At 31.7% G+C, this 24,503-nt stretch overlaps 2 protein-coding genes across 2 annotated transcripts in view; one reads left to right on the top strand and one right to left on the bottom strand.

Moving 5' to 3' along the window:
* The window catches only part of LOC107064470 (uncharacterized), a 387,060-nt gene that overhangs the window by 188,611 nt on the left and 173,946 nt on the right, over positions 1-24,503 (bottom strand). The window lies entirely within an intron of this gene.
* LOC149032211 (uncharacterized) lies at positions 11,624-12,962 on the top strand. Its single transcript, XM_089173428.1, has 4 exons — positions 11,624-11,772; positions 11,875-11,928; positions 12,088-12,226; positions 12,798-12,962. The coding sequence occupies exons 1-4, from the start codon at positions 11,695-11,697 to the stop codon at positions 12,857-12,859; spliced, it is 333 nt and encodes a 110-aa protein (XP_089029554.1). The 5' UTR covers positions 11,624-11,694; the 3' UTR covers positions 12,860-12,962.

Genomic DNA, 24,503 nt, shown 5'->3' with positions numbered 1-24,503 from the left:
GTAGTTTGATTTTGTCGGTTAATTGTCGCCCTCGAGAAAGACGTCGTCATTACCAACAGAAAACAAATCGAGAGCTTCGCGATAATGAAATTTAGAAGACGAAAGGAAGAGGAAAGGATCCCAACAGACTGAACGAGCTTCATCGTTAGGGAGCTCGTTTCATTAATTTCCAACCTTCCCTGCCAAATCACCTACTATCTAATTCCTATAATTCAATTAGCAATACGATACTAGTTCTCGAAATTGTACGAATTTCAATCGACATTTGTTTTTTGCTTGCTTTTTTTTTCTATAATTTCATAAATAATATACCATATAATTTTATAAATTATAATTAATTATTAGTTGTACGCTTAAATTTTACTATAAATTGTATCCCATAAATATCATTAATAATATAAATTATTAAATTTATAGATATTTTTGGATATACTTTTTTTAATGATAAATAATAAATTATTGATTATAATAATGATTAATCAATATTCAATTAATTGAAGAGAGAGAGAGAGAGAGAGAGAGAGAGAGAAATTGATTTTTAATATCACACTCTTGCATTTTTGTAAAAACCTTTAATGAAGTTTTCCTAATGCAACTTCGAAAAGTTTTGTTCGCGTGACGTGCGGTACCTAAGCTATTTATATGTATAAAGGTATATACCGTATCTTTACCGTATAAAGTTAGATCTCGAATGTCCATGCAGAAAACATTTGATGGACAGTACATGTATGCCGAGCATTATCAGATATTCCTCAATGACATAGATGACGTTTATGCCAGTAAGACATTTTCTATATATAGATATATATATATACGATAAATATACTCGTTTGTACAAAAAATACGTAAATTGTTCTATCTATGATTAATATTATTCTTTGTGATTGTCTTTTTCTATAAATACATTTGTATACTTTTATACTGAAATTCTGTATAGAGTAAGTAAAAATATGTAATAATTTATTAAAATGAATACTATAATAATTCTTCATTGTTTTATAATAAATTATTATTAAATGAAAATATAAATTTGAATTTCATTTTTTTTTTTGTAATAATTAATCAGCTAAAAAAATTAATTATTATCTTCATTTCTATGCATTTTATTTATAGATTATGTATAACAATATTTATGATAAAATTGTTAGTAAAAAATATATATAAAAGAAATTTGACAAATAATTTACCAATACATACCAATAATACTAATATATTACAAACTTCTAAGATTCTTACTTTCGCAGATATTTGAATGTAAATAACAGATACTGACACATTGACCTATATGATTTATGAAAGTGCATTGACCTTTATAATTTCTTGGACTTTACCATCTGGCTGATGTAAACAGTTTTTTTTTTTTTTTAATACGAATCATACACCTGTTACTACTACCACAGATGTTTAATAGAATATTCAAAATGAAATCTAAATAAAACATACCCTCGAAATGGAAAATTGTTAAAGCTTCAAACAGATATTAAAAGTTAAAAACACCATATATAAATACTTTATCGTTTCTACCAATATCGAGAGATTTATTAAAGATAAAAAATATTTTTCAATAAACAAACTAACAGACAAAAATTTCAATAGAAAATAAATAAAATTATAATCCCAGTTATCAGAATGAAATATAAAAATTGATTAAACATTAGAAACATATTTAATTTGCAAATCTGATCATACAATTTTTTCGATAAAATAGAAAATAAATAAACAAAGAAATAATAAAAGCATTGCCTCTAAAACATCGTGTAAACAATTTATAAAGTTATTTTGACGACGTTGTGGTTCCGAATGTTCGGCACTCGCAAATATTATTTTGCGAATAATTAACCAGAATCTGTTCCGTAGAATAAAGCTACGGTAGCAGGAATGATGACACGAGCAAGCGTGCAGGAAACGGTTGGTCGTAGAAGCCGCCAGGTTCGAAAGCTCGAACGGGAAAACTCGTCTGCTAATAGGCTTTCGTGTGCAACAGGAATATATTTCTATCGCGAAATGCAATCAACAAAAGCGTGCTCGGCCATTCGCTTAATTAAGCGCTTATTATTAATTAACCGTCGAGCACAAGCTGCCGTTCTGGACGACCAGAAACAAATAGAACGTCAAAGTGTCACCCAGTGCACGCGTGCGTTCTATTTGTACGAGGTATTTCCCTCCTCCTATCACTTTCTCTCTCTCTCTCTCTCTCTCTCTCTTTCTCTTTAACAATCTCTCTCACTCTCACTCTGTCTTTTTATCTCTCTCATCCTCTTCTCCTTTCATCCTCCTTCCACTCACTGCGTTTAGCAGAGATATCGTTATTCGTTTTACATATAATAAACCATTTACATTTCACGTATATTACTATCATAATTACTAAAGGAAGTTATTGTCATTTAATATTTATACGTTACAAACGATGAATTATTTTCGTACCAAATTTACATACTGAATCAGCTTAATTCAAGCATACGAATGTATTTCAATAAAAATAAGATTCTTATTATTAGATAACACAATTGATTCGATCTAATGTAATGTAAATCATTTGTCAGGAGCAATACGTTATTAAAATGTTTTCATTTAAGTAATTAATACTATGTATATTCTTGTGATATTAAACATTGTTTAATGCGATACGAAGGGAATGATACAAAAATTGTTAAAAATGAAGATTAAAAAAGTACTCTAGGGAGTTTGAAAGTATAAATAAAATAAAAGATTAATCACTCGATAATCGGTGTGGTTAGGAAAGAACGGATATCGAAACGAGCGTTCAGTCGTAGTTAAGTTCTAGTAATCCTACGTGTCCCCCTCTACGATACACCAGGAAACGTGGTCTCTTCTTTTCGTACACCGTTCCTTCCTATCGACGATCAGTTCATTCGTTCCGACTGACGAACATAAATCTTGACCTATGAAAAACCCAGAAGGGGAATTAATGCATGACCCAATTAAGGGTAAAGGAAGAAACTTAAGACTCGTAAATTCTATTATAGAATATAAAAGAAGAGTCATTTAATATAACACGTACGATTTTAATGTTCTCTTATCTGTCTCATACTTTTACAATAAATACTTTTATCTGATAATCTTATTACGAGTTTCGAACAAAATAAACTTTATTGTATTTCGACGTGACGTACTTTTTGCCTTAAGCAATAAAAAAAAAGAAGATCCTTGTACTATCTCACTTTGTAGTTTGGGGTCACTGGTTGGATAAATAAAAAAAAAAAAAAAAAAAAGAGGAAGAGGAAGAAAATAAGGGTATAAAAAGAATAAGATAAAATGAAAGGTACAAAAGCCACGTACATCTGACTCAATAAAGACCAACTCGAAAAGGAACTAACTTGATGATGGGATACAGCATCGCGAGGTCATCTTTGTACACGAGAAGCAAAGAGATGAGAAAAGAGAGAAGAAAGTGGAGAGGGAAACTACGCTTCGGTAAGCCACTTATCAAGAGAGGCAGTTTCTCTCCAGAAGATAGTTGTCGCCAAGGGTTTCGACAAACTGCCCTACTTGAGACGAGGAAAACCCTCGTCTTCGTTGGGATCGTTTCTACGACAAACGGTAAGTCTTACTACCGAGTTATCCGACAAGTTCGCTTCGAATCGATGACCTTTAAGACATTTTACTCTACGCCTCCCGACTCCTTTTGTCTCGTCTCCTCCCTTTTTCAACATTGAGAAACGTATTTGCGTCGTTACTCTAAACCAGCGTATAAAATGCTCGTATGTCTTTTTCTATTTCTGTGTGACTATGCCTTTTTAGCGATAGAACTTTAACCTTCACACGCTGATCGATTGTCCTTTATTTTTAATCTATTACTTGGTCTTGCTTGAAAATATTTCTATAAATAAAAATATACAAATGTATATATATATTTATTATTGTATATTATTCGTAATAAATAAAGAAATAGAAAAAAAGGAAATATTTCTATATTTTATCCAACATAAACATTGAAACTTTTACTAAGTTTGGAAAATCCGTAAATCCTTGGGCACATGTGGAAAAACGAATTTCTTGCTTTTAAAAACTTGTGGAATCCTTTGGAAAGACTATGGTGCAAAAAAAAAACAGAAAGAGAGATAATCTCTCAGGGAGTTTAGAATTTTTCGATGGATATTCTTGCGATACGGCAAACGTTTCGCGAGCTAGCAATACGTACGTACGTACGGTAACGTTCCGTAGAAGAAGAAAGTTGTCAAGGAAATTCCAAAGACGAGAAGCTTCCCGCGAAAAGACATCCGAACACGATACTCCACTTGGAGAATCTCGACGATGTGACGGTACCACCGGCAAAACCAGGATTTCCTTTGCCTATGCTAGTCGAAAACGAAAACGAAAACGAATTCGAAAAAGAAAAACGAAAACGAGAACGACCACGAGTACTCTCTATATACATACTATCTATTTCTTATACTAACGTCGTAGTCTCTTTCTAACTATACAAGAAGAAGAAGAAGAAGAGGGTGAAAACGGTATCCTTAAGCCTTACCCTCCTCCTTGCATCACCAAATATATCGGCAGAAGGTAGTCGCACGGCTTTCAGGCTTGCCTACCTTAACGCCAAGAAAATCCCCGTCTACGCTTTCCAAGAAAAATCTTCGACGATGCGATTCTATACGAGAAAAGCTTTCCCGCCTCCCCGCCCCCTTCCCTCTACCACCCTCCCCACTATTTCATCAAATTCTCTTCGATTATTTTTTTCCAAAGTCGATCAGAAAATATCTTAAATAATCCTTTAAAAGTAAATACTTCCTTTTGTTTTTTTTTTAGATACATATTAAATTTTGATAAGAAATATCTTACAATGCGTGTTAACATTAATCGTGTCAATTTTCATTGTTATTTATGTAAGATTTTTATCTACGATCCAAATAACTTAAATCTTTCGGAAAAAATATTCATTAATCACGTATAATATAATCAAGATTCGAAATTCTTGAGTTCTCGTTTATCGTTTGTCATCACTTCCAGTACGATTAAAATAAGCTAAAATTATTCTCTCTCTCTCTCTCTCTCTTACACACATTCTCGTTTTATATCTTTCTAACTAACATATGAACTTAACAAAATAATTCTATAACGAAGAAAACTCGTAAGTAGATAATATTTATACAAACGTATCTTACGTAGCAAGTATCCATAAAGAAATACGACATAAATAGCAACGATACAAGCAAACGATAAATTCTGTTTACTTTAAGCAGAATATAAAGTGCTGTTGGGAAAAATGATCTGTGAGCTGGTACTCGAAACGTACCTTACTCGCTTCGAAGAAGGAACACGTGCAATTACGCAAATGGAATCGTTTTGATATACTATCTCGTATGGAGTTACGTAACGGACGTTATAGGAACAGGTAGCTAATATCGAAAGAGAAGAAGGATAAAGGGAGAAAGAGAAACCACCAAAGCAAGGGCTTGTATACGTGTTTGTATTAGAAAGAGAGAAAGATAGAGAGAGAGAGAGAGAGAGAGAGAGAAAGTGAGGAACAGGGAGAGAGGAAGAAGAAAAGCACGAATCGAGTCATAAATCCACGAATAGCGTAACGCGAGCGACCGAACACGGCCTAGATACCCCAGCAGATTAAGTCACGAACTCTATCTTTCTCTCTCACTCGCTTACACACACACTCTCTCTCTCTCTCCCTTTCTCTTTTTCTTTCTCTTTCCTTCTCTTTCTCTTTCTCTTTCGTTCTCGCTCTCTCACGCTTCTCTACAAGCATAGTATACGCGCGTATATTTATGGTACCTTCGAGTTTACCCCACCATACACTATTACTATAGTACCTATGTACATGTATAAAGTGATCTATGAGAATCCACGAGTAGGTACACCGGTGTTATTCAAAAGACTCACCGGAACACGGTAAATGTTTCGATGCTTACAGGCTATTCGAAAAAATCGATCCTCTACAATGACTAACAACCACTACCATTCTCTATACTTTGGTAAAAAAAAAAAAAGAAAAAAATTCGCTTTACTTACAAAAGGTGTCTGTGTGCATATCAGTGAACCTTTTGTAAAACAAAATTCATACTATATAGGAATTACGAGGGGAACTCCTCCTGTCAAGGGAACACGGTAACTCTCGATCGTGATGGTGATCGTTCATTAACTAGATATTTTGATCTATTCGCGAGATTTCGAATAAATGATACGAACGATTGTAAATCATTCCCTCGTACAAATTTTTCTTTTGAAAAATATTTACAAACTGTATTGATCGGACCACAACAAAATCATTCTACCTTTTGTAAACTGACAAATATTGACGCTTATTGGCCGTATTTATAGTTGTTACGTAAAAACATAACGAAAGTAGTAAATTGAGCAGCGTGTTTTTTGAGATCATACCTAAAGATAAAGAGAGGGTATATTCAAGTACATTCCTGGTAGTTATTATATTAGCAAACGAACAGATCTAACAATTCAGGTATTAGTTTCTAAAACCACATAGTTCATACTAGAACATCTACAAAAAATGTTAACCTTCTACATCGATGAACCAAAGGGGGTGGATTTTCCTGATATTGGACAGTCAACTTAGAGAAAGGATGTCAATCATCTTCTTATTATCAAAACCCGCGAAGCAATACAATTACAAGCATTCATTCACGCAACTCGATCCACTTGACATTAAAAAGAACAACTCATTGACATCACATTAAGTCCTGACGATGCAGCATTACAGCAAGCAACATATCAGCAAACAATGCATTGTCAGAACATCAACTCAACAATAATCAAATCTGTAGAACAGATCACAGCAACAACCAACATCACAAGAACACACAACGGAATTTTAGCGATAAATAGAGAACATAATATTGATCAATGCAACGGTCATTCAACAGTATAATTATCGTGAGATCGAGTACCTTTAGATCAAATATATTAGATAGGCTTGAAAAAGTTGATCGAATAACCTAGATAAGATCGATTAATACAGCAATAGATTGAAAAATGGAATATCCATAATCGAATCTCTATTCAGTATAAATTCGGCGGTTTAATTATTCTATAAATTAAATTCTTTCATTATCGTAAAACAAATGATATTTTTAAATTAAATTTGCAAAAGAGAAAAAAAAGTTTTCAAATTCTGCGCTCCTTTACAATTTAGAGGGAAAAAATTTAATTAATTAAAGTTGATTCAGTGTTTACGTACTGTCAAATTAATTTAATGTAGAAGTCAAATTATAAAAAGAGAAAAGTTTCGTTGATAATTATCGTTGCATGAATTATATTTACAAAATCATGAACACTTAATTAACATTGTGAATATATTATGATATATACAGTAGTCTTATAAAATTGTATACTTTTATATAATTGTCCTGTAATCATTTATTTTCAGTGCATTTTGTCATCAGGTAAGAAGCAAAAAGATTTGTTTTATTTATTGGTCTTCTAGCTCATCCAACTTGTGATTGACGAATCACGGAACGTCTTAAATTGGACGAGTGAATCGTTTGATTGCCTTCCAAAGCGAATATTTAAAGTCTACTGTAGAAGCCAAGTTTTTGAGGTAAATTTGAAAGCCATCATTTTTGAAGTTTTGCAGGATTTTTCTTAAAACTCTGGTAACTTTATTAAATTTGCATTTGTCTTCGGGTAATCTGTTATTATGACAGATAATACACAGCTTTCATTTTTCTCTATGATATTTTTTATAATATATACGGGATATATCGTAGTCAAATCTATGTTTCAAATTAGGTGTAGAGACTCCAACTGCATCTATTATATTGCACATTATACGGTTTACTGCGAGGTCCAAATCTTCAGTCGTTTTTAATGGTAATACAGCTGCAGTGGTGGAATTGAATATTTCCTGGAAATGATCCCAATTTGTGTGTCTATTGTTTATGAAATTTGAAGAGTTATTGTAGATGATTATTGTATTTATTGTCGCTATGATTAGAGAATAATCAAAGGAAAGATCAAATGAAAATCAAACCTGTATATATCGAGGAGATATATTTTTAATGATAACGAAATTGAGTCAATTTAGGGTTCTGTTGATATCAATCAGCCAATAAGTGGGTTCACCTGAAACGATTGTAGTATTTCTATGTGTGACGAAAAATGTGAAATTCTTACTGTCCGCGAACGTGTTAAAAAAAAAAAAAAAAAAAGAAATCAAGCATAAATATTAACTATAACAAAAGCTCTTTCAAAAATAACTATTGAACAGAAGAAACGTAAAAAAAAAAAAAAAAAAAAACAATGTAAAACAATATAAATCTCAGCGTTAAACACAAAACAATAGGAGCGACGAATCATGACGCTAATTTTGTACGGCTACGACGACTCGTTGTATAAGGGTAAAGTGGAGTTGAGTAAAAGAGAAAGAAGGAGAGAGATAGAAAAAGAGAGAGAGAGAGAGAGAGAGAGACGACTTGTGGAAGATGCCGAAAATTTACGGTTATTTAAGCACCCTCTTGGTGCGTGCTAGCGTGACACCGATCGCGTCGAAAAGGGAGAAGGAAAAGAGATAGAGAGAGAGGGAGAGAGAGAGAGAGAGGAAGAGGGGAAGATATCTTCTGACACGGCCGGCCACGTGCACCATGTGGGAAAATTCCAAGTTTTGCGGCATCGCACTGTGGGCTGGATAAATGGATAGAATTCAATGGCAAAGCACCGGCAAACGTTTTCCGTCGGTCTCTCCCTTATTGCTCCCTTGGGTCTTCTCAAGGGATGCTTGTCGAAATTAGTCTATATTTGGTAAAAGAGAAAGAAAGAAAGAAAGAGAGAGGGTCTCTTAAAAGGTCTACAAGAGAAAGGAGGAATAGGTTTGTTTTCAAAAAGTGACGAAGTCTTTCAACTAATTTTGAGAAGATACCTTTCATCTAAGTTTTCTTAAACAAAGGGTGATACTGTCCGTCATTAGCTAGGATATAAATAAAACATTCTAAAGCCCTTTCCTACAAAAATATTATAGTCTTCTTCATCTTCTTTACAAAAAGAAGTTTCTTTATTCTCTCTGCAATGTAAAATAAGATACCCTTTTAAAAATAGTCAGAGTAATATTTTCAGAGTTCTCTACTCACTTCGTTAATAGTCTGATCCTCGGTTAAACTCGATAGGTCACAGACCTTTAAATAACCCCACCCCCCTCATCCTGCATTAAATCTAACAATAAGATTACATATCCAGTCTTTTTGCCAATCGTTTTGATCCTTCCACAAGTATATCTCGTTAAATGCTGGTCCTTATCTTTACGAATGGGGAGATAATCGACACAATTATGATACTTTCCCACGACCCTTCGAGCCCTATTACTACCCATATAATAAATCAATTTGAGAAATTAACAAAAAATGTATACGTCGAGATTTCTTTCTTTTTTTTTTTTTTTATTATGTTAATTAAATTTCGCCAATTAAAAAACCATTACTAAATTAGATATGCGAATTGATTTTCGTGGAAATTTCGTGTTAACATTAGAACGTTGATGAAATAAAAGAAAAATCGAAGGTACATAGTCTCTCTCTCTCTCTCTCTCTCTCTTTCTCTCGAGATCTAAATATACGCGAGTGACGAACGATCTTAGCGAATTCGTTGGACCTTAAATTAGTTTTATTTTCGCACGTTCCAACGACGACCGTTTAGCGCGCGATTTAGCGCGAAGACGACGAAGAAGACGTCGACGACGTATTGTGCTAAGCATCGTTTGACCCTTTTCGTGCACCACTTCACCGGTTAAATTCTTTCTAGATTAGACGGATTAACCAAGTCAACCACGGTGATACATCGCAACTATCTCTTACTCTCACTCTTTCCTTCTGTCATGCTTGTTCTTCTGTTCTCCCTTCTATTCTATCTTTGTCAAGTACAAGTTCATGTAACTCGAACCACCACAAGTCGATTTTCTTAACGATTTTAGATCGAACACGAGGGTCGTAAGATCGAAAGCACAATAAGTCATCCGATAAGCTACCCTGATCTTTACGAATAAGTAGCCTCAGGATACGTGACGACCCCCTACTGTACCTTTATCGTGATCTCTTTTTTCGAGAAAAAAAAAAAATATTGTATAAGCATGGGATCTATACATATACATTCAAGTGGAATCGATTAATTGTTTTATTGTTAAAATGTCAAACGCAGAGTACCTTGAAATTGAATTTCAAATAATTGTTCTTTTGTTTGTAAAAATATAGAAATAAAAAGTAGAAAACAATTAAATCACAGATCCCAAATAATTGTTACATAGGATACAAAAACAAATTCAATGAAATATTCCAATTGAACTAATTCCAATTGAATATTTCCAAACGAATTAGTCGCAATATATAAAAAAAAAAAAAAAATACAAATTCACTTTTATAAATAATGTTAACTTATGTTTAATAAAACGAAGTTGAAAAAAAGAAAAAAAAACAGAAAAAAGATGTTGAAATAATTTGCAATTGAGAAAACGCGATACAAACTTAAACATGAATAGTAAATTTAACGGAACAAGAAAGGCAAACGTTTCCGAACAAATTATTCGCAATTATAACGAACAAATTAAGGTTGCTGAGACAATCGTAGAGAAGTTACGCATAGCTCAAAGGACAGATCGTTGAGCTAACGAGCGAACACTTATCGTTAGCTTCAGGGTCTCGCGTTCTAACGTTCTCGAGTATTCAAGTTCTATTTGCTAATCTAATGAGTACTTTCCATAGTGTTCGATAATCAAGTGAACAAAGGACCTCCGGTCACGTCGACGCTATCAGCCGAAGGATTTCCGAGTCATCTACGAGAACAGCTTCGACAAGTTTGGTACGAGCGTGCAAACAAGCGACCCCAGTACACGTATTCCCAGTATTCGCGTACAATTATAAGGATGTTGGTTTCTAATAAACCCAATAATAGACACTACTACATTGGTTAACTTTAATTATGCTTATCGTCTCTTGCGACAAGTTGATCAATGTATTTTGAATTGTTTGTTTACCTTCTAGATCTTTCTTCTTGTTAATTATCGATTAATATACAATTTTATATTTCCTTGGTTGATTTGAATCTATGATAAATATTTTCTTTTGTTAAGATTAAAAAAAAAAAAAAAAAGAAAGGATAAAAAATTTCATTATATCTAGGTAGATACTAATGAGAAAAAAAGACAATTTGATAAAGAAGTCAGAAATCGTACTTTCTGAGAGAAGGAAGAAGATATCTAAGAAAACTCGATAGATTTTACGAGAAGTCACTTAGTTTTTCAATTTAGATAAACGAGTCCATCCTGGTAAGTAAAAATTCAAAGGGAACGGACTGGATCGTTTTACGTGTACCAATTTGCGATATCTGATAGCGTTTGTACCCATACCATGAAATAAAGGAAGAAAAATAGTAGAAGAATTTTTTCTATCTTCTACAGAAACCGGTAAAAAACAAACGAACGAACGAACGAACGAACGTTTCAAATGAGATCGTGCTGTGTAATTAACGCTGTTGCATCATTTAAAACATCTTTAAAAGGAAAAAAAAGAAACCTTTATCAGCAATTAGACACTATCGTTAAAAACAATTCCCTTGAAGATACAGCGAAAAGAGTTTTCTTGAGAACTGTTATCATCTAATTACAATTATTTGACTCGTATTCTATCTTTAGAATTCTCAACGATGTATATATATGAAAGTAACGTGTGAAACAACTTCAATCAACAAACTGTATTGTTCTTCTTCACAAAAGACTACAAAATGAGGCCGACCGAAGTTTTCATCTTTTTAATGTTAATTTACTTGGCCACTGCTACCAAATGCATCATCAAAGAAAAGGTACGAAGATACCAATTAGTATTGCCAGCAAAGCGTATCGTTCAAAAAGTATTCGCAAATCAAGATAACATTTTAATTATTCTTGATCGTTCAATCTCACAGGATGATCCAGACATACAAATTATTCACTTGGAAGATGAAAGCAGCAGCGACTCTGTGAGTAATTTTCTTTTTTTGTTTATCGTCATCAACAATTATTTTTTTTGTTTCAAATTGCAAAATCGATCGATATTAAATTTGTCAAAATTGTACAAGTATTATAACTATTTAATGAGAAAACAAAAATAAAATAAAATTCTTTCGTGATAAATTCAGTCAGGTGATCCAGAAGTAATTGGCATTCATATTCCGGATAGAAAAAAACGTGAAGTTTGGAATGGCAAAGCAAAAGTTCTCTGTAAAACTGACGGTGACTGTGGTCCCGATGAAAAATGTATCGGCTATTTGAGATGTGGTAAATAATTGCACATTCTTAACATATATATATATATATATATATGTGCTGATAATAAAGACAGTGCATTAAGTCATAAAATGAAGAAAAAATATATTGGCTTTTGAATTATTTGATAATAAACATCATTCAAACATTTATTTCTATTTTTTTTTTATCTAATGTTAACCCCTTAACTACTGAATTATTTGAAAATTTGTATGTATACATAACGATTTTAATTTGTTATTGTAATTATATATAAATTAATATGTCAAAGTAATACATTTTATTTGAAATATATTTATATTGATGATATAAATATATATATATATATTTTTTAAACAACATTTTCATTACTAAATATTATTAAATATTATAAATAAAACAAAATACTCAAGTAAGCAGATGACGTGTCTCACTCGTCAAATGTACTCAAAGGATTAATCTACTGTCTTAATTTCAGACATATATTTGAATATAATTTAATAAACAACTTCTATATATATATATATATATATATATATATATATATATATATATATATATATATATATATATATATATATATATAACAAAATTTCTTTTTTAGCTAAACCCGTCAAGAAGATCAAGCCAGAAGAGAAAACGATCGAACATAAAACCAAAACATGATAAAAGATTTGTTCATCCGATAAAAATATTATAAACGACTGCTATGTCCAATGGTTAGCGAATAAAATAAAAATGATATAAATAAAATTAATATTTAACATCACTGGCAATCATCTTTTTTTTTTCTTATATAATCTTTAAAAAATTGTTAAAATTAGCTCGATTGTAATATTAACGGCGTATAGTTCAAAAGCTTTAGCTTTTTTTTTTTTTTTTCTTCTTCTTCTTTTGTCGTCGTAAACTTACGATGTTCGCAAACATTAATCATTAGAAAAGACTAAGAAAGGAAAAGTAGTTTGAAAAATACAAAGGAAATTGTGCGGGAGTAGTGTGACAGATGGTTGTACGCTTACGATCCGGTCTCATTAACGCGAGGTACAAGAGACAAAATGAAAGAGTGACAAAGAAAGGGAAAGAGAAGAAAGAGGAGAAGAAGAGGGGGGCTTGGTTTCCTACGAAATTTATCGGTAACAACTGCTTCCATCCGCAAACTCGGTTTGACTCTCGTTCGAAACCGCAATCCCTCTCCCTTTTAACCCAAAACCACTCTTCGTAGCCAAAAAAAAAAGAAAAAACTTCATCATTCGCAGATTTACAGTTAAAATCAATTAGTAGCTAATTGCTTTAAATCGAGAAAGTCTACAAGTGAAGAAGAAAGTATCGTTTTATCGGTCGAACATTTACAAGGTGTGACTTTTTCATCGAGTTCTCGTCAAAAAAAGAGAAGAATTTTTTTTTTAATTTCTTTTTTATTTAATTGAAACTGTGTTGCAAGTTTAGAAGAATAAATCGCACCTTGTAAATGTAATAATTAATTTTAGCATAAAATCGTATAAAATGTAAACTACAATCGACAATTTTTTTATTTGTATCGTTAAAAAAACAACATGTCAAACAACATTTTCAATTGCATATAATTAATCATTTGAAGAAAAAGAAGAAATAAATCAAAGTAGAACGAAAATTTGATTGTTTGGATCGTAAAAGGAGCATTCGAAAATTCATATGAAAATAAATATTTTGAAAAAAGTAAACGGAAGTAACATGAATTTTGAAAGCAGTAAAAGACTTCAGTAACGATCGTAATATATCTTTCGAAAAGATTTTGACATTGATTCTTGACAAGATTCATTTTTTTCTCTCTCTTCTCCATTCTTTCGATAGTTTATTTAATTTTTGCTTCCTTTTGCAAGACAGAGAAAGATACAGAAAAATAGAGAGAGAGAGAGAGAGAGAAAACCGAGACGATGATGGAACAATAAGTGAGAAGAGTACGCGAATATTTTTCTAAGACGTATGTCTAACAGATGGCGAACTTCAGGATGTTTGAAGGGTCAGTCGTAATTAGAAGAAGAGAGAAAGAGAAAAAGAGAAAGAAAGAAAGAAAAAAAAACGAGAGAGAGAGAGAGAAAGAGAGAGAGACTACTAACCGGACATTTGTCCAAGATATAACACCTGTTCCTTGCACTTGGACTTTTAAAATTTTTCTCCGAAAGAAAAATAAATGTTTCAGTAAAATAATCAAAGAAAATCTCGAAAATCTTGACAGAGTCGTAAACTAAGTAAAAACGATAAATTTTCTTCAACTTTACGAGTAATACTAGTAAAAGCATCGACAACATTGTTTGCTTATTAAAAATGAATTTTGAACCTGTGATTTCTTATTGATTTGAAAAATATCGAACAATGATAAACAAACAAACAAACAAACGAAACAAAACAAATTAAAAAAAAAAAAAAAAAAAAACATTGAAAAATTTAAAATAGAAGAAGAAGAAGAAAAAAAAAACGTTCCAGACGAAACATACTAAATGGAGAAAGGGAATCACTTTTCTTTCTCAGACGAAATTAGTAACGGAAAAGGAAAACAGAGAAGAAGTGGCAAGAGAGAAAGAGAAAGAAGAAGTAGAGAAAGAATGAAAGAAAAGAAAAGAAAAGAAAAGAAAAAGGAGAAGATAGAAAGTGAGAAGAGAATTCTTTTGGGAGAACTCTTGAAGGAAATGCGTTCTCTTCTTGAGAACGAGAAGGGACTCGTCTGGTATACGTGCTGGTTGGTAGTGGAGAACGATCGTTAAAAGCCTTCATCATCCTCATCTTCTTTGAGAGAAAAAGAAAGAAGAAAGAGAAAGCAACCGTCCGCTAGAGAAGAAACAAAAAGAATAAGAAAGAAAGTAAGAGAGAGAGAGAGAAATGGTGAGTGAAAGGAAATGGAAAACTTTGCTTGGCGAGGTGTGAAAACGCATAAATGCTGTGATAAGTTTCTCACTATGAGAATGTTCGCAAACGATTAATCGGCGAAATATGTGTGGACACGAGGAATCGTTTAGCTAGCTCGCTCAAAACGTTTTATATATATTACGAATAAATGCAGAAAATCCGACGTCATCTTTGTCGTCGTCGTCTGACGACGACGACGACGACAACGTCCCTGAGGACTCTCTAAGGGACACTCAGAACATGGGGGAATGGTTAACATACGGGGACAGTTACTGTCTTCGTGCAACGTATAATGTACATTACGTCCAGCTAAGAGTGCGTCCATCATCCCCAATACTAGTCCTCTAGTCTTCTCGATGAAATATTCTAAGGTTAGCACGTGCGAATTTTTAGCGAAAAAATTTATCAATGGAATAACATCTAAAAGGGAGACACATTCATTCAAATTTTCTTTCTTGTGAACATTATCCTAAAGTATTTGGCATATGTAAGTACATATTTTGGATCCTTTCTTTTCAAGTTCCCAAATTGGACAAATTCATTATTATTATTCGTATTAAGGAAAAAATAATAATAAATCAATTATTTTCCATAAAACGCAGACACATTTACGAATATCTCGTGAAAAAATTGATTCAACTACCAAGACTACTTTTAGATATGAAGATGTTTTTTCTTTTTTTAATTTCTAATTGTCTAATATTCGTCGTCTATATTTTTATATTCATTAATTGTTCATTAACAATCATAATATTATATTCTACGATATTATATAATTAATTTAAGATTACTAATAATAATTACTAATCAATCAAATAATATTCATAGACTATAGCTGTATTCCTGGTTGGTGTTGAGTTTACTAACGATCGAAAATTTGTGATCCTTCCTAAGGGATACCCAAGACTCAAATGGATTGGACATTTTGAGGAAGGGATGAAACTGGGTCAAAATGTAATCTCTACTATGATACATCGATCAAAGACTAGTTTATTAATTTAACAAAACTCGTATCGGGAATGTTAGGTAAATATTATCTGTCATTAATAAGTGAGAAACATTTCTACGAGATAAGATTTCGTCGTGATTCGCATGATGATGTCCTTCCCATGTCCTCGTATTTTTTCTTTCCCTACGTCAAACGCGACCGAAAGAAAAGGAAAAAAAAAAAGAAAGAAGTAAAGAAGAAACGGAAAGACAAGACTCCATTATCGGCTACTTTTCGAGACTCAAAGTCGAGCACGCTCAGGTGCAATTACTTTCTAAAAAGTTGCCTCGTCTAGGTTGGCAGGCCGCATAAGTGCAAGAAGAAGCGCCTTCCTTGATGGCACGTTACCACAATGATCTCCAGACCTGCCGTGGCTTATTGTTAAAAGCATAGTTAATGTTCTCCGTACCTCTTAACCCTTTCACTAATAACCTTAACCCGTCAAAGTAGATGTGATTAAGCCAAGAAAGACGCCATCTCTACTTCTTTCTCTTTTCCTTTAGGTCCTATAATAGTTTTCTTATATTAATAATAATTTACTCAATAGAATTAGAAATGATCTATTTAACTAGAATAGAAAAACGTATTATTTATTTAATTTTTATTTAGAAAAAAAATATGTATATATATATATAAAATAAAGAGAGGTAAGAAGAATTTCAATTAAAAAAATAGAAAAAAAAAAAAAAAAAAACAAATAAAATGATAATTTGAAGAAAAAGAAAATTGAAAGAAATCGTTAAGAGAAAGAGAGAAAAGAGGGACGATTTTCAGTCGGCAAATTGTCCGAAGGGAAAGACGTGTTCAGAGTTAGAATGGTTTCGTTCGCGAGTGAACAGAGTTCTCGTATCGTTGCGGCTCGAAAACGAAAAAAAAAAAAAAAGAAAAGGAACGAAACGAATACGTGTGAGCGATGAAGGAGAAAACGTACTCGTATACCTCAAATATTTCGTGTCCTTCTTGTCGAGCTTTATTTTCGTTACAAACTTTCTTCTCCCTTGTTTTTTTCTCTTTTTTTTTTCATTTTTTTTTTTTTCGTATTTCGTTTCGTCGAAAGAAAAGAAGGGAATTTATTCAACGTCGAGTCGTGAAATCGCGCGTAGGACAAACAAAGAATGAAAGTAAAGAATGTACCGACCGAGAACGAAAGGATTGAAAGACAACAAAAAATGATAGTATTAAAGAAGAAAAATAAAAGGATAAGGAGGACGATAAGGATCAGTAAGGTTCATACTCGATGCTTTTTACGCCCGAAAACATCGCTTAGATGATGTTTAAATAGAACGTAGAAAAATGTATAACATCAGTATATTATAATGCAACAAGAGAGAACAAAATACTAGTCAAAAACAACGCGAGATTTTAATGTTAAAATTTTATTCTATCTCGTAGAATGTTTTCTCTTTATATTGAATCAAAGAAACAAGTTACGATGTAAACGACGAACTTGATAAATTAATTTTTTACAAGAAGTAATATCGTTTATGTTTGTTTCTTTTTATTTTTTTATTTTTATTTTTTTTATTTTTTCGATAACAGCTAATCAAATTTCAATAATTTCTCAAATGATGAAAATTTCAAACAAATAAATTATTTCAATAGAAACACGTCTAGAGATATTTTCTTAATAAATTCAATTAATACAATTATTGAAATTATTTCATTTATATTACTTATATTGTTAATTGAAGTATGTAATTTCATCTTCATTTAAATTTTTACCAGGTCAGTTATAATTACTTTACGAATTAATGAATTTTACGTTTCAACAGTAACATAAACATACACAAATATCAATATAAATATTTTAATGATCATACTATATATTTATATATGTTTATTTCGTTGATAAAATTTTGATATTTAACATGCACAAACATACACATACATACCTGAAACATTAAAATTCCATTCCCCGACGAGATCATTTCAAAAATTCACTCTCCACCGAGAACACACTTTAATAATACTTGCACTTTCCAAGTTTCATAATTCGTGTCATCCAATTTTTCTATTTCATGAATATTTGCCGGATTCGTTGTTACTTTCTTCTTCTTCTACACGGCATACTCGAATAAACCAACTACATTTTTCTTCATTTAATTAAAACTCACGAAAAAAACCAACCTCACTTTTCTTCCTACGCTCGTAAACGTTTAATTTATTATTTATTTACTCTACGTGAGTTGTATTTGAGATAAAAAAAAAATAAATAAATGAAGCACAAAATTTATTATCAATTTTTGTAGATATCAATGAACGAAAGAAATGAAGATATAATTGTGTGTAATAATTAGTATGTAATTATGAAGCATAATTATGAACGTATTTCAATCAACATCAAAATAAAACAGTGCAACTTTATGCAACGAATGGAATAAATCAAATTAGTAAATTCGATGTAAATGATTATCGATAGTTGTTTCTAAATCACATTTCTATCTAATTTTCATTAGTTTACATTAACCAAAATTATTAATGTTACCAGCAATTAAAATTGTTCGAAATTCGTTCAATATACTTTTTGTACTCATTATCAATCTTTTTTGAAAGCCAAGAGATGCACAAAAACGATATTCAAAAAGTATCAAATTTATTTTAAGTACATATGTGCGAGTTTTGTTACACGAGTGTGTGTGTATGTACTGCTACTAATTAATATGCATACATGTGCATACGTATATTGTTAATAAAACAAAATATACACACATTTAAGTCTATTAAGTATTGAAATATTATTAATTATAGAATCGTTTAAAAAGAGAATACAAAGAATAATATCTAATGTAAATGAATAGATAAATTAGATTTAAAAATGTATAAAAACGTTATATTGAAACACACCTAAACACGTCTTGTCGGAAGCCGAGAAGAATGACGACTAAGAAGGGAAGAGGTGTGTAAATGGGAAACCTATGGAAAAGACAGTTTTTCGGTCATTTAATGTTTGGTTTATATGTATATATATATATCTCATTTCTCATCTAGTGTTTACATTCGACTATTGTCGTTTTCATTCGTTTAAAAACGTCTTCGTCTAACTTGTAAACACATTGACCTTCTTGTACGTTCGATTCTCGTTGAGTATATGTATGTATGTAGTAGTTGTATTTTTATTTAATGTTAATCTTATTCGAACTTTGAAATGTGTAACAACGATACTATAGACGTATAAAATTTATTTCGCAAATATGCGTGTATGTTTTATTGATATGCAAATGATATTCAAGTTGAGAAATAGTTTTCCTATATTTTAAATCAAATTTCAATTTTATACCAAAAACACTATTCGACGAAAAACCAAATGTGTGCAGATCACACACGGTAGAAGTGAAACCTTTAAAGAAAACCAAGCTTTGAAATAATTGAATTGTAATACAGCTACATCTATTGAAAGAACCTTACAAAACCTAGATAATCTCTAAATAAAAATCTTTAAATTAGTATTAAAAAATAATTAAAAAAAAAAATTGTGCTATGTGCTAAGTTGGAAAAAATCACGTGTGAAATCAAATGAATTTCATTAAGATAAGTTGAGTAATTTCGAAATTATTAGTGGACAAACATATTGTGACACTGAATTTTTGTGTATAGAATTTTATTCATTAATTAATTAAATAATATAGAATTAAATAATATAGAATTAAATTATATGTTGAATATAATTAAATTATTAATTAATTATTTTTGTTATGATCGGATTCACGTTCTTCCGTTTCACGATTTTCAAATCACCCTGATTCTAAAGAAGTTTTCACTTCAATTAATATATTACCTTGTTGAAGTGTTTATATAAATCTACCTTTTTTCTTATACTTTAAACACGTCAGAATAGTTATTTCAGTGTTTAATTGGTGATTTCGCTAATAAAAAAATTTCACGAAGTAAAGCATGTGTATAACATCTTTAAATTGTGAGAATTCAACATTATAAATAACCATGGCGTTTATAACACGAAATATTGTATGGTACACTTTCAATAAAAGCGAAAGAATTTCTTCAAGAAGTTTGTAAAAGAGCATTCTCTTGATAAAAAACATTTTCCAAGGAAGTTCTTCTCTATTGAAAACCAACTCTTTCTCTCTCTCTCTCTCTCTCTCTCTCTCTCTCTCTCTCTCTCGTTCTCTCTATTTCTCTGTCTCTTTCTTTTATTTTTCCGTCGTGCCCAAGACAACGCTCTTCTTTCTGCCGAAGCCCTGTTACCATCGCGACGGTTATACAGGCGTATTAAAAAATTCCGTACTGGAAATTCAACGAATTCCATTCTTTTTTCTTTCTCAAAGAGGTCGAGCTCGTTACGGCAAGGTGGAACGTCGAGATGAAAAAGAAAAAGGAGAAGAAAGACGAAAAAGTACCTTTTATCAACTTCTTTTTTTACATTTAATTCGATTAATTTTTCATCAAATTAATTATTATTGTCAATAATCTTTCAAAACAACAATTCAATGATCTTTCACATTATCAGCATGTTTCATACAAATTTTACCTTTTTATTAATGAAAAAAAAAATAAAAACAAAAAGCCATAACTCTTCTTTCGAAATGAACAATCGTTTACATCCAATTTCATAATTACTATTGAAATAAATAATTAATCGAAACAGTCAAACTATTTAAAATGAATAACATTTCTTTTTCTTTAAAAAGAAAAAAAGAAAATAAAAGAGACTAAAAAGCAAAACTTTTAATTTAAAAAAAAAAAAAAGCAAAAAACAATTCTGCTCTGCTGAAAGAAAGAAAAAGAAAGAAAAAAATAATATTAATAGAAATAGAAAGAACAAAAAAGCCAGCAATATGAAATCTTTTCTTTTCCCGTTAGACCATCGCGGAAGTCATAAACGGGAGCTGGCAAATCTTTTCATTATGGTTGCTCGTAAGTGATACGTATATCATACTAAAACGGCCATTTCGTGAGCATTATATCGAGGAGAAAGGAGGGCCGATCCTGCGGCGACCTAAACCACGAGGTAGATGCTTTGAGCGTAAGCTTAAGTGCGTGCCGAGGATCAAACCTTTCTCCATTTCTCTTTTACTCCTAAACCTTATAGAATTTCTCTTTATCTATCTATCTATCTATCTCTCTCTCTCTCTCTTTCTATCTCTGTATCATTTTCTCTATCTTTCACTTTCTTTTCTATTTTGTTCTCTCTCCTGATAAGTAATTTTATTTATGATTCATCGCAACGACTCTCTGTGCGAGTATAAACGTATATACCAAAGTATACTTTTATCGACCAATCGTAATATATAATATGGTATAAGGTGTTACGATGCTCGTTACTAAACTTAAATATCTCCGTAACTGTAAACGATATAGATAGATCAAAATTTATTTAACAGGTTAACGCCAGCGTTGTTTGTTTTTTATTTTTTTTTTTTGTATAACACTTAATCGGGCGTCAATAAAAATGATATTTTTCGTTTTATCGAGTAGAGAGTAGTATTTCAAAATTTTACTAAGCAATAATTCTAATTCAGTAATATAAATTTGTATTTGTTTTATTTTTCGTTGTATATTATATTTTTGTTAAATTAAAACTATAAAATTATCTAATGTAAGACATCAATGGTATACGTCGGTGTAAACGTGTTAAACAAAAATTATATTTTAAATCTACGAAAATAATCTTGATAAAAACATGTCGTTTAAAAAATGCATTTTTCTAATAAATATTTCAATAAAACTTGTTTCAATATATAAATCTAGTTTTATCATAATGTACCTTTTGTTTATTTGATATATGACAAATATTTGATCACTTGATACAAAACATTTTGAGTAATGTAAAGTTTCTTGAATTACTTTTAAAGTACATTAAGATATAATAATGAATTTTGATAAGGAAATGTGTCACGTGACAATCGACCGTTTATAATTTTATAAAGTCACGAGGAATGTATTTGTAATATTTAGCAAACTTATCATAGTACCAATAGAAAAATTGTATGAAATGTGTATGAAATTTACACGTAAGAAGATAGCGAAGGAACGAGTTTTAAGAGCGAAAGTATCCGTTTACTCGCATGCGTAAATTCGTAATAGTATCACACATACATACTATATATATATATATATATCGATTTAAGTGGTCGAGAAAAGTATATATATATATATGTGTGTGTGTGTGTGTGAAAAAGAGAAAGAAACACCCCATATACGAGGGCTTTACCGTTGTTCGCATTCTCGCGTGCTTAAACGAAAAAACGACATAGTTACCGAGGGAGGGAATAAAAGTAAAAGAGAGAAGAAAAAAAAAAGGACAATTTGAAAGAAAAAGATAGAAGATGGAAGGACATTGTTTCTATCGTTTCAATGTCGTTGTCCTCTTCCTCGTAGTTGACAAAAAAAAAAAAAAACAAAAAGAGAGAAAGATAAAAAGAGATTAAAACACTCGCTTGACTTTATGAATACAAAAAGAAAATATACAAAATTTCCCATTACATAATTTATAAATGCATACAGATATATAGATATATATATACAACATTTGAAATAATGATTCTCTTATTATATTATCATATTGATCTAATTTATAACGTTCGTGTAGTAATAATAAAAATGTTGATTTCCCTTTGGTCTAAGGTAATTACAATAAACTACGATAAAGCCATTAGAAATGAAATTTACTGAATGATATCAATCGATTTCTCCATTTAATATGGAATAAGTAGAAACGGCAAATGAGTTCTGTTTCTTTCTCTATCATTCTCGTATCGTAATGGAGTTCCTCGTTCATGCTTTCCACGCTTAACTAACGTCGACGATGTATAAAAGGGCAAAGTTTATACGCTGCGATTACGGCCGAGTGGCAAGCTTTTTTCTAAAAACAATGTAATGAGTAAGTAAAGAGAAAAAAAAGAAGAAAAAAAAAAAAAGACAAAAAACATACGATAGAGAAAGACTGGCCGTTTGAAAAAGTGCCATGCTGGGTCCGATTATAAGATTCTCGCGTGCGTGAGCATTTCCAAGTTCAAAGCGAGCATATTACATTTTTTCACAAAGTCCTCTTTCTCTCAATACACGAGCTTACATACATACACCTCCTCTATACACACACACACACACACACACACGTGTCACGCAAGTGGTGCTTTCAGTTAGAATATGCCAGTATCGGTGGAAACGATAATGCAACTATACCGCCATGCTCGATCCTTACGGCCCTTAAATATTCGGTGGCGGCCATTTAAGGCCAGTAAAATGATAACGACTCTTCTCTGTCTGTATGTCTGTCTTTCTCTTTCTCTCTTTTATTCTCTTTCTTTTACGGCTTAAAATTACGGCCCTCTCATATGTTTACGGCCTTTTGGCGTCGCGACGTACCATCGTCGACCCTTCAAACGCAACGTCCAAATCCAGAAATATTCTCGATCTTTTCATTCAGAATGATCGCTCCTGTGAATTCATTAACAAAATTATTATACTTTCAAATCAATTGAATGATCTAAATACGATTTTATTAATCACGTTATTATAAATCATTTTCTTAATGAATAAGTCTATTAGAAAATTGTACAAATGATCTGAACTAATTTTAAAGTGAAACGTTTAAAATGAACGTTCCAGACGAAAAGACGCGTGCTATAAATTATAAAATAGGGGTTGAAAAACGCGCCCGCTCCTTCCCTCCCTCCCTCCCCCTTTGAACGTACCAAAATTACTATCGCGAGAAAGATATAACCCTCAGCAAATGACGACAGATTCTCCTAGTCATATCATCGACGTTCCTTCGTGACACTTTGCTAGAGACGCATTTAATGTCGTGTTAAAAGGCCGCTCCATAGGCGCCGCCTTCGATGAATCACGATCGTAAAAGTAAGCCAGAATTCTAGTCATTAGATTAAAAGCACCCGACTTTTCGAGCTGAACTCACCCTCAGTAAGAGAGAGAGAGAGAGACAGAGAGAGAGAGACACCCCGTTTTCTTCTTCTTCGTCTTCATCTTCGTTTCTTCTCCTCTTCTCACTAATCGTACTTTCGTACTTCCACGAAATTGAAGTTTGTCCCTTCCGTATTGTCTCGAGACTGGAAGAGAGTTAGAGAGACAAGAAGAAAGAGACAGATAGAAGAGTATTTTGCATTCTGTCGCTAGGTGTGGATTTAACGGCCGTGAAATTGTCTGTTGGTGGTCGTTCGGCCTTGAAAAGGGATGGTAAAGAGCAAATCGTCGCGACAGAACGATCCTAACTTTCGTCTCGATCGCGTTAAAGAAATCTCCGATTCCCATTCCCACGTGATGATAATCACATTCCTTTTAATTAATCAAATTAGGTATCATTGATTATTATATCAGTTTATACTAAATCTGTGACTCGACACGCCCAGTCATCAATTTTGATTGAAAATTGATTAAAATAAAACCAAAGATTGCATAAATGTTTAAATGTATCTATTATTATTTTCATAACCCGGTTAACTTTTTTCTTTTTTATTCTTAAAT

The sequence above is a fragment of the Polistes dominula genome, unplaced genomic scaffold (assembly GCF_049000335.1).
Source record: "Polistes dominula isolate Pdom_NZ unplaced genomic scaffold, Pdom_raw_medaka contig_33, whole genome shotgun sequence".
NCBI classification, from domain to species: Eukaryota; Metazoa; Arthropoda; class Insecta; order Hymenoptera; family Vespidae; genus Polistes; species Polistes dominula.
The sequence above is the reverse complement of the archived record's forward strand: the minus strand, read 5'-3'. Positions and strand labels throughout refer to the sequence as shown.